The sequence below is a fragment of the Podarcis pityusensis genome (genome assembly GCF_964106645.2).
Source record: "Podarcis pityusensis genome assembly, chromosome: 2".
NCBI classification, from domain to species: domain Eukaryota; kingdom Metazoa; phylum Chordata; class Lepidosauria; order Squamata; family Lacertidae; genus Podarcis; species Podarcis pityusensis.
Window position 1 is genome coordinate 80,794,777 of NC_138029.1, and position 12,081 is coordinate 80,806,857.

A 12,081-nucleotide genomic window follows, 5' to 3' on the forward strand; every position below is an offset into this window, starting at 1 on the left:
GCTTTCCCATGTGCTTCTGTTCCACATTTTGCTGTTGGGAGTTGAATCCTATACATGCCTACTCAGGAGTAGCTGAACTACATAGCTGCAGAATTGCAAACTGAGGGTCCCAACCCTTTATTTTAACACCTTAGCAGCATTAGTGATTGAAAGCTATTTGCACTGCAGCCTCATCCATTCAGTTTTGAATCCCTTCCAGATGAGGCCAGAAAAAAAGCACAAAGTAAATACTGTCAGTGACAAAAGAGTCAAATGAGGGTAAGGCTTTCCTGAATAGCATTTTAGCTCTCTGAAATTTATCAGAGCTATTATGTACAGAATTGGTTAAGCAGCAATATCCATCATTAGTAAAATTGTTTTCTGAAATCAAACATTTTGTAAACAGCAAATCCAACTCCTTGTCAGCTGTAATATAGCTCAGGCAACATATGCTGGCTGTGGTGTGTTTTTTTTAAGGGATAACTAATTTGGTGTCCTCCGGTGTTGTTGGACTCCAATTTCCATCAGTCCCAGCCAGCATGGAAGATGACAGACATAGTCCAACAGCATATGAATGGCACCATGTCAGATCCTCCAAGTGTCCCTATATTCCAGGGACAGTCCTGAATTTACAGAAGCCATCCTGGTTTCTGATTTGATCCTGGAGTGTCCCAGTTTTCCTTAGGACATCCCTAATTTCATCAGAGAAATGTCGGAAGTATGGAGTTATGCAACCCCCAAACCAAGGAGATAAATAACTATACAGTACAACCTTTAGAAGACATCTGAATGTAGTCTTTTATACGGAAGTTTTTTAATGTTTAATGTTTTATAATGTGTATATATATGTGGGAAGCCACCCAGAGTGGCTGGGGCAACCCCATCAGATGGGTGGGGTATAAATAATAAAAAAATTTGTTATTATTGCAAAAATATGGGACTCACTCCTTCTAGAAAAGGTAAACCAAAGTTTCCTGCAACAGATTTGCCTCTCACTCACCCCCAGGAAAGAAAGCAGTATTAGGACAGGAAGTAAGCATGCAATTAATTGGTTCTATGTGATCTGCTAGATTCAAATGTTACCAAAGCAGAGTAAGAATTGAGTTCTTACCACACCTGTATTGTAAAGGCTAGCCAAAGAAGCTGCCACGTGGTGGGGGTTGCCAGGCAATCTAGATTACAGCATTCATCATTTCCCTCTGTTTATTTGTATATCTACTTGCTTTCTATAAAAAGCAAGGGTGGACCTTTGTATACCCCAAATCCCCCAAATAAATAATGAGGTGGCCATATGCAATCTAGAAACTTTTAAATGCTAAAACACAGTTTGCTCCATTTTGTTCTTTCTTCCTATTTTATGACTGTAAAGCATCGAGATGCAGTAAACCTTTGACTGGCTGCTGGTCTTGTGAAGTGCAAGTTTGCATACCTTGTGGACCAGCAAGTGACATTGGCTTCAAAGCATATGCACATACGGTAAATGTTGCTGTAGACCTGAGGTGGCCCTATTCAGAGGTGAGCAAAGGTGCCTACCTTTCGCCCCGCCTCGTTGTTGTGCAAATTCATGAGCGTCCTTGCATTCTGCTTAATCTCCCTTGCGTCCACAAACACTTTGGCGAATCCTATTCCGTATCGGATGTCTGCAGAGCAGCCTCCCCATTTCCATCCTTCGTCTTTGTGGTACTGTCCCTGTTTTTCCTTGTCGCAGCCACAGTCGCTCAGGTTCCCCTGGGTGCAGGCAGCAGTGATTGCATGTGCTACTCCAGCAGCAATGATGGCGTAGGTGAAGGCTGCTTCTCTACTACCTGAAATTAGGACACATTTCTCAGTAAAGGATAGAACATTTGGAAGAACAGGGTAGGGGGTGGGGTGGGGGTGGAAGAGGGTGGAAGAAACTGTGCAAGTCCATGCAGTGGAAATGCTTCAAGGTTTTTATTAGACATGCTATAAATATGCAAGGCATAAGCATTTCTTGACATTTCAAAGTCCTGGTCTTTTGTTGATGTTCAGGCACTCCCAACAGAATCAATACACATGCTGTAGTGAAGGCAGTGCATTTTGCCATGTCCATAAAGGTAAAGTTACCAAACCCAAAGCGAATCAATCAGTGCTTAATGATGCAGGTAAGACTGCTGTATCAGAGTGCAACCTTGAGTTCACCATGGCTTTCAAAAACCCAAGCACACAGCTTCGGATCAGGCCAACACACGGCCAACGCAAGTGCTGTGCTATGTGTATTCAGGGAACCTTGATGGTGTTGACTTAACATTGGTCATGGTGATGAAGTTCATCCCACAGAAATCCAGAGTGTGGATCACCACTTGCATGCGATTTGCCAAGTGCTGGTTGTGAAGGGCGCAGACTTCTCCGCCACACAGGTGTGCCCTAGGCAGGTCTAGGACAAACTTTCCGTGAAAATAATCCAAGCTGAATTTTAAATAATGAAGCGGAGTTATTAAATGGCCTCTGTTCTGTGCTTCACCCTGCCATAGTGATTATGAAGGCTTTGGCAGCGATCACTAACATAACAGAAGTGTGTTAAGTTAAAAATGTGTGTCTGCACACAAAATCGAAACTCTAGTTTTCACAGCCAAACTAGTCTGGGAATTGTATTTGTTTGAACTTGGGGATCTCACAAAACTACAGGTCCCAAGGATTTCTTGAGTGAGTTCACAACACTAAAGTTTGGTGTACAGTATATTTGGGGTTGTGGATGTTATTATTTTCTTTGTTTTAACCTTTCAGGACCAGATTGGAGCATGGGCTGCTATACCAAAATATAGACTAGGAGAGTACCGTATTTTTCACCCTATAGGGCACACCGGCCCATAGGGCGCACCTAGTTTTCGGGGGGGGGGGATCAAGGAAAAAATATGACACCCCCCCCCCGCAGCTCTGGGAGCAGCGGACAGGCTGCATGCAGCTTGTGCGCTACTCCAAGACCTTCTCCCTGCTTTTGCGGGAGGTGGCGGAATTCCCCCACTTCCCGCAAAAGCCCACAGGAGCCGCGCGTGACTCCTGCGGGCTTTTCGACCAGGAGGGAGAAGGAACTGAAACGGCCAGTCAGTCCCTTCTCCCTCCTTGGGGAAAAGCCCCCAAGAGTGGCGCACTCTTTAAAGGCTGCGTGGCTCTTGCGGGCTTTTCTGCGAGGTGGGGGAATTCCCCCACCTCCTAGAAAAGCCAGCAGAAGCCGCGCAGCCCCTTTAAAGAGCGCGCGGCTTCTGCGGGCTTTTGTGGGAGATGGGGGAATTCCCCCATCTCCCACAAAAGCCCACAGGAGGGATAAGGGACTGACTCAGCCAGTCAGTCCCTTCTCCCTCCTTGGGGAAAAGCCCCCAAGAGCGGCACGCTCTTTAAAGGCTGTGCGGCTCCTGCGGGCTTTTCGACCCAGCTTGTGGGGCTGGCGATGGCGGGAAGCGCTGTTTTCCCCCACCGCCAGCCTCAAAGAGCAGACTCTCCTGGCTTTAGCGAAAGCAACGCGAAGCCTCCAGAGCGCAGGCTTCCTAGGCTTCGCGTTGCTATCGCTGAAGCCAAGGAGCCTGCATTCGCCCCATAGGACGCACAAACATTTCCCCTTCATTTTTGGAGGGGAAAAAGTGTGTCCTATAGGGCGAAAAATACGGTATATTCTTCAGCCAAGCGTCCCTGAAGTCATTTTGGGTGAAATGTTAAGGACAGCCAACTTTTGGTTTCAAAAATGCTAGTATCTGGTCAGTATCCAGGATAGGTCAGGGGCTATAACTTGGTAAACTGCGGCTGGAGCAGGATCAACAGCATAAGCTTTCTTTTTGCTCCTGTGGCTTGTGCTATGCAAGTATAATGGCCTGAGCCTGCACTTTGGTTAGTGTGAACAGGGCTGTCTTAAGCATATGTGGTGCCGGGGTGCAAAGATCCGCCTGGCGCCCCCCCCCCCCCCAGGTTGCCCAGAGCTTTTTTTAGGGCGTGCTGGCAAGGCGAGCACGGCAGAGCTGGCCTAGCTGGCCGCCTCAACAACAACAGAGGAGGCCAAGGCGGCGGCAGCAACAGAGCAAGGCCGGGGCCGGGTGCCTGGGGGGTGGGTGGGCAAGCAGAGCCCAGCGCAACAGCAGTTGAGCCCAAGGCAGTGGCAACTGATCGCAGCCGGGTGCCTTGTGTGAGCAGCGTGCGCTGGGCAGGCCTCTTGAAGGCCCGTCAATCCCAGGCACGCGGGAGGGCGGAGTCGGCTGGCTGCCTCAACGCCTCACTCGCCCACAGAAGAGCTGCAGCCGCCGGGACCACATAACACCGGTCCTGAGAGATCTGCATTGGCTCCCAGTACGTTTCCGAGCACAATTCAGAGTGTTGGTGCTGACCTTTAAAGCCCTAAACGGCCTCGGTCCTGTATACCTGAAGAAGCGTCTCCACTCCCATCGTTCAGCCCGGACACTGAGATCCAGCGCCGAGGGCCTTCTGGCAGTTCCCTCCTTGCAAGAAGTGAGGTTACAGGGAACCAGGCAGAGGGCCTTCTCAGTAGTGGCGCCCGCCCTGTGGAACACCCTCCCTTCAGATGTGAAGGAAATAAGCAGCTATCCTATCTTTAAAAGACATCTGAAGGCAGCCCTGTTCAGGGAAGTTTTTAATATTTAATGCTGTACTGTGTTTAATACTTGATTGGGAGCCGCCCAGAGTGGCTGGGGAGGCTCAGCCAGATGGGCAGGGTATAAATAATAAATTATTATTATTATTATTATTATTATTATTATTATTATTATTATTATATTCTGACGCACTCTGCTCCGCTTGGCAGCAGTTTTCGGCTCTTCCCAATCCCTGGACTCCAAATGTCAGCCCCAGACTCTTGGCCTGGCACCCCTGACGCACCCCTAGCACCTATGGGTAACACAGCCCTGAGTGTGAAGGAGCTGCACAGGGATCTGGGTGTGTGATACCACAGCTGCCATAGCCCAGTTGCCATATTGCTCTCCCATCACCCATCCCACCTTACAGAGAAGCTGTGGAGGAAGAACACCAGTTGATCTATATTCGGACAAAATCTGATAAGACATCATCATAAATAGCCCTTGTTAGTCAAATGCAGGGATTCCACCAAATTGTGTGATACGTAAACATGCACTGGAGTACTGTAAATCAAATGTCTCTGAATTCCTGCTTCAGGTACTATAAGATACTGACAAACGTTTCACAGTTTGGATCATGTCTTCCAACTCATCTCCCTCAAGGACCTTGCCAAGATTATGGGGCACTTTGATGTTTTAAATGGAAGAGGGTGCTTCTAAAATATAGTGCTCTCAATTTCCATTTAGAACTATGTCTGGCCTCCACCATAATAGTGCCTTCCAGCTGTTTTAGACCACAGCTCCCATCAGCTCCAGGGTGTTCTGTGCTGGCTTTGAAGCCTCTCATGTCAGGGTGATGCATGCTGTAAGGTGATGCAGATTTGATGTCACTAGATAAATAACTTTTTTTTCAACTTCTAAGACAGTAACTTCTGAATAAGAATATTATGGTGAGATGTTTATCAGTATTAATATGAAACCTGTCTAATACACAAAATGGATTCAAATTGTGGATTGATATCCAACTAAGACATTCTCAGAGTAGCTCCAGTGAAAGCAATAGTTAAGTCATTTGATTTCAGTGGCTCTCCTCTGAATATGACTAACATTGGATATTTACATGCAGCCAAGATACACAGTTTAGTCCAGCCAGGGTTGCCATATTTCAAAAAGGTAAAACCAGGACACCCCAGAAGTTGTTGAGCTTTTTATAGGAAGGCCCCAAAATTGTTGAGTCTTTTTTTTTAGGAAACCCCCCAAAATGCCAAAAAAAACACACGAATTTTCGATTGACTTGCCTAAGATCCAGGACAAAGCGCCACATTTCAAAAATTCCCGCCAGGCATCAAATCCACCTTTGAATTCCCAGTAATGTCCAGGAAAATCCAGGCGTATGGCAGCCCTAAGTCCAGCTCTCTTGCCATTTCTGATGCATGGCCTTTATGGCTGAGCAAGCTATCTTTCCCATTCTAAGTTATTGCAAACTTTAAGGACCTAAAATGTTTTGGCACAAATGTGCTATGGTTGGTACTTGAAATTCTTTTCAAACTCTGACCTTAGATAAGTAAATCTTCATAGTTACTTCAAGATACAATCCCAAATCTCTGGTACTTGTACATTGTGATTTGTAGAACAAGCATATTTCTGATGTTTCTGTTTAAAAGAAGCACCAAACCAAAAAGAAAGACTCAGGCACTTTATTCTCAGCGGAATCACTCACCACAAGTGATCTATATATTAATGCTTGTCTCTTAGCGGTTCTTCTACTGAAAACATCTACTTCCTTATCATATGCCACAAATAGCTAGCAGCATAATGGATTCAAGGATGACATCAACAAATTCAGTTAATAGGTACCATCACGGCCACTTAGCTGCAGGATATGTATTAATAGAATTGTATACTATCCTTTTTTAATGTTTAGTTGTAGTTTTTTATCATTTATATAACTGCATGTAAACATAAGAGTTCTATAGTACTTTAGTAACAGTAAACTTTCCAAGGGGCTCCTTTGTCATGAGAATAATTTATAATTTAAACAGCTCCGAATGTATGAATTTGTACCAGCATATTTCATTTTAGCAGGATGTCTTGCAGACTTTGCAGATTACAATTTAGAAGCTCAAGATTTTACCACTTACATGGGCTGTGACCTTAACTTATTCGTAGCATTGGACAAACATCAAAATGTGTTTGATGGTAAATCCTGTTTATTATATCCTGTCCTTCCCACATCCCACCACAAAAGATGCGAGCAGCTTGTCTTGCCAAATGCAAGGTGGTTCTTTTGTTTGGAATTCAGAAGCAATATACAGTGGTATCTCTAGTTAGGAACTTAATTCGTTCTGGAGGTACGTTTTTAACCTGGAACTGTTCTTAACTAGAGGCGTGCTTTCACTAATGGGGCCTCTTGCTGCCTCTGCGCCACCAGCACACGATTTCCATTCTCATCCTGGGGCAAAGTTCTCAACTCGAGGTAACTCTTCCAGGTTAGCGGAGTTTGTAACCTGAAGCGTTTGTAACTTGAGGCATTGGTAACTCGAACTACCACTGTAAAACACAAGTGAGTGAGAAGATTTTATTCCTAAACAGCAAACAATATATACATACCAGGGCCATGCAATCTAAAGCTACCTGGGGGAGTCACTTCGTCACTTCTTTGAGGGCTTCCAAGTGGCAGATAGAAGCGCATGTCCTGTATGTATATATTCCTTGCTGTTTAGGAATAAAATCTTCTTCTCACTCACTTGTGTTTTATATTACTTCTGAATTCCAAACCAAAGAACCATCTTGCACTTGGCAAGACACAGCTTCTCAGCTAATTATGTCCCACCCAGCGGAATATTGTATTCCTATTTGACTCTCCGACATCATTAGAAAACATTGAAGTGGAAGTAATAGTACTTCAGAGATAAATAGGCCAAACATCTTAAGCTCTCTAGCAAAATTGGGATAAGCCAGTTCTAATGCTTGTGATGATGAAGCACTATTGAGGGGATGAAACTGAAGACTAATGCAAGAATCATTTGACTTCTGAATCGCAGCTGAAAACAGCACAAGCAATAGTAGCATATGCATAATTGTGGCTTCCTGCAATCATGACATGACTTTGTTTCTGAAGCAAAAGTATACTATAGCAAAAGTATAACAGCATTTATTCTGTATGTATAGCTACAAGATTTGTTATCTAACTATAGAAGAATGTCCTTAATCCATGTAAACTCTTAGATGAAAATAATCAGATGAAAATTAAATGATGGAAGCTCCATTAGAAGCATCAGCTGATACCTTCAGAGCAAACTGACAAAGTAGAATGTATGCTTGACTCCGATTAGGGACAGATAGATTCTGTCCTTTGAAAAGAATGGTAGAATCCTACACACTAAGGGTTGTAATCCTACCATGTCATACACAGAGTAGATCTAGCAAAATCAGTGAACTTACACCAGTCTGATTATGAGTTCATAGGATGCAACCCTATATACATGCCACCTATCAAATCACACAGTAAAAACAATCAGAAATAAATAACAACAACAAATATGAAAAACTGTCATTTTGGAATCACATGAGGCAACATAGGGTTTTATTTTTAATTTCGGAAGGTGTGGCATCTGACTGCACTAAGTATTCAATGTAAGCACAAATGCCTAAGAAACAAACAGCTTCTCCTTATGACTGGTAGTACAAGAAGCCACCTATGAAACAGTTCCATATATCAAAACAACTGCATACAGAACCAATAAAAAAAACCAATTATACATGTAAAATTCATTTAAACAACACATACTTAAAATCAACACAGATCCAGGACAGATACCAGTTGGGATAAAGACTTTAGAAGGCTTGGTTGTTGTTTTTATTTTGATTATATATATTGTGGTTTTTATGTTGATCTTTTCTGTGAACCGCCCGGTTATAGGGTGGTATATAAATTCAACAACAACAACAACAACAACAATATCTAACATTTTAAGCAGGTGCTGAAAGGCAATAGAAGAGGCACCAGTCTGATGTGCAATTGGAGAGAGGCCTGATCCGGACATTATGTGAAACAGACCTTTTATGATAGTACAGTGGTACCTCGGGTTAAGAACTTAATTTGTTCTGGAGGTCCATTCTTAACCTGAAACTGTTCTTAACCTGAAGCACCACTTTAGCTAATGGGGCCTCCCGCTGCTGCTGCTGCTGCACCACCGCACGACTTCTGTTCTCATCCTGAAGCAAAGTTCTTAACCCGAGGTAATATTTCTGGGTTAGTGGAGTCTGTAACCTGAAGCGTCTGTAACCTGAGGTACCACTGTATCTGCAAGATGCCCTTTCCTGCAGAACGCAGTGATCAGCTGGGTATGCATAGGGCTAGACTATATTTTATGCATCCTGGTACCAAGCTGATTGGGTTTTATACTCCAGTACCAGCACCTTGAACAGAACCCAGCCGCTAATTGGCAGCCAGTGCAGTTCCATCAGCAGTGGCCTAAGTGAGCAGTGAGCAATCAAGCTGCAACATTTTTGCAGCTTCCAGATCAGCTCAAAGACAGCCCCACATACAGAACATTGCAGTGATCCAGTCTGGAGGTTACCAGTACATGGATGACAATTGTTAGGCTACCGCAGTTCAGAAATGCCCATAGCTGTCTTGCCAACCAAAGCAGGTAAAAGGCACTCCTAGACACTGAGGTCTCCTGGGCCTCCAGTGACAGACCTGGGAGCATGCCCAGACTACAAATATGCTCCTTCAGGGGGAGAATGACCCCATCCAAAGCAGGCAATTGCCCAGTTACCCAGACTCAGTTGACCTAACTCTCCTGCTTGCCTCTGTGCCTTAATTTTTCAAGACTTCAATCTTAACTCCTTTTCCTCCTACCTGTCTGACTGTTTATTCAACTTTTCTATTGGGGGAAAGCTCTCCTGTCTCTGTTGGGATCACTTGGTATTATGGGCTGTGTGCTTCTCCCCCTCTCTCCTTGGGTTTCATGAAATTAGAACAGCTTTCAATACCCCTGTATGTATGCTGGTGAGTCCCCGCTGTACTTGGACCATTTCCCCTTCCAGTCTGCCTGAAATAGTCACTTGAGTGTTTCATGGACATCTCAATATGTCCAAGACCAAACTGTTCATCTTTTCTACCAAGACTTCTTCTCCTTGTTCACTCTCCATACATCCAATAAAGTTCACCATTCACCTGGTTAAATCAACCACACAGCCATGGCTTGATCTATTATTATTTTATCTCATTTGTTCCTCACATATAATTAGTTGCCAAGTTGTGCCACCTGGGCTATAGTCTTCAGTTTTTCTATCCCATCCAGTTCCCTTTGACCTGTATCCCTCAGTGTCATTGGAACCTTCCAGAATGCATGTGCTACAGGTGATACAGATGAAATTGACAAAGGGTCTTGTGCCACAAATGCATTCTTTTGAGTCTACAAAAAAAAGCTTATACCATAACAAAATGAGAGAGTCTTCAAGGTGCTGCTAAACCATTATGTGTCTGCTGCAGCAAAATAAACAAATACAGCTACCATTCCAGAGAAGGTACAGAGGGTATCTGCATATTTATTTCTAATGAAACACTACAGGCCCTGAAATATAACTTTGCATTGTACAGGTTTCTATTAAATTAATTCTTTGTACCAAATTTAAGCCCTTCAACCTTTGTTACCTGGGATTCTTGCAAAACAGCCTTGTTTTTATACCTGCAGTTCAGCTGACATGAGCATGAAAAGGGAAAGCTGCCTACCTTTGTGTCTGAATATTTATGGCTGCCTCATGTCAGTTAGAGAAATGTGTCCTGGAGTATGAAACTAGAGGGTTTTACCAAACCCTTTCTATGTTATAAATCTAGCCTTTGAATGTTGAGGTGGATTTAGCCTGCAAGACTGTGTGTGTGTGTGTGTGTGTGTGTGTGTGTGTGTTCACTTCTGAACTGTCAATTTCACATGTCACAATTTTGTGAGAAGATCAACATGCCCTCATCTTCCAGAGCTCAGAACAGCTCTGTGTCTTATGTTAGAGCATGGGTAGGCAAACTAAGGCCCGGGGGCCAGATCCCACCCAATCACCTTCTAAATCCGGCCCGTGGACGGTCCAGGTATCAGTGTGTTTTTACATGAGTAGAATGTGTCCTTTTATTTAAAATGCATCTCTGGGTTATTTGTGGGGCCTGCCTGGTGTTTTTACATGAGTAGAATGTGTGCTTTTATTTGAAATGCATCTCTGGGTAATTTGTGGGACACAGGAATTCGTTCATTATTATTTTTTCAAAATATAGTCTGGCCCCCCACAAGATCTGAGGGACAGTTGACCGGCCCCCTGCTGAAAAAGTTTGCTGACCCCTGTGTTAGAGATAAAACGGTAAAGGTAAAGGGACCCTTGACCATTAGGTCCAGTTGTGGCCGACTCTGGGGTTGCGGCGCTCATCTTGCTTTATTGGCCGAGGGAGCTGGCGTACACTTCCGGGTCATGTGGCCAGCAGGACTAAGCCACTTCTGGCAAACCAGAGCAGCGCACAGAAATGCCGTTTACCTTCCTGCCGGAGCAGTACCTATTTATCTACTTGCACTTTGACATGCTATCGAACTGCTAGGTTGGCAGGAGCAGGGACCGAGCAACGGGAGCTCACCCCGTCGTGGGGATTTGAACCGCCGACCTTCTGATCGGCAAGTCCTAGGCTCTGTGGTTTAACCCACAGCACCACCCGCATCCCTGTTAGAGATAGCAGTCCTCTATTTAAAGTGTTGTCAGAGGACAGTCCTCTATTTAAAGGGCTCTCTGGTCCAAATCTGCCTTAAAGATAAGAATCGTAAGAAGAGAGAGCAGGAGGGACCTTGATGGTCAGCCCCCATCTTGGCATAAATTCTCACTATCCATGATTTCTCTGCAACAAAAGTTTTTCTTTTTTTTAACATGCACACATTTTATATGAACTCTCTACAAGCTGAGTTAATGGTAAATCAAATTTGCACAGAGTAGTAACTAATTCCTTCAGCGAGGCCACACCTCTGAGTCAGCTCTCCAGGAACTGGCCTCCTGGGTCATAGCTGTTCCTCTTAAATGGGCCACATGCCAGCTGCTTAAGTGAAAGTGCATACATTACAATATCTGAAAGGTAAAGGTAAAGGGACCCCTGACCATTAGGTCGAGTCGTGGCCAACTCTGGGGTTGCGGCGCTCATCTCGCTTTATTGGCCGAGGGAGCCGGCGTACAGCTTCTGGGTCATGTGGCCAGCAGGACTAAGCCACTTCTGGCGAACCAGAGCAGCGCACGGAAACGCCGTTTACCTTCCTGCCGGAGCAGTACCTATTTATCTACTTGCACTTTGACGTGCTTTCGAACTGCTAGGTGGGCAGGAGCTGGGACCGAGAAACGGGAGCTCACCCTGTCGCAGGGATTCGAACCTCCAACCTTCTGATTGGCAAATCCTAGGCTCTGTGGTTTAACCCACAGTGCCACCCGCATCCTATATTGCAATATGTAAATAGATACAAATCCAGTAGGTGCCTCGTGGCTTTTCCTTTTTTCTGAAGTGTTGTTTGTTGTCTTTTATTAGCTAGATCAGGGGCAC

The 12,081-nt window shown here is 44.6% G+C and overlaps 1 protein-coding gene across 4 annotated transcripts in view; it reads right to left on the reverse strand.

Annotated features, from left to right (window-relative positions):
* WNT7A (Wnt family member 7A) overlaps window positions 1-12,081 on the reverse strand; it is a 52,122-nt gene that overhangs the window by 14,465 nt on the left and 25,576 nt on the right. For all 4 annotated transcript variants that reach the window (XM_080996822.1, XM_080996821.1, XM_080996820.1 and 1 more), the window contains exon 3: window positions 1,513-1,784. In XM_080996822.1, the coding sequence (XP_080852948.1) occupies window positions 1,513-1,784 (272 nt within the window). The remainder of the gene's footprint in view (window positions 1-1,512; window positions 1,785-12,081) is intronic.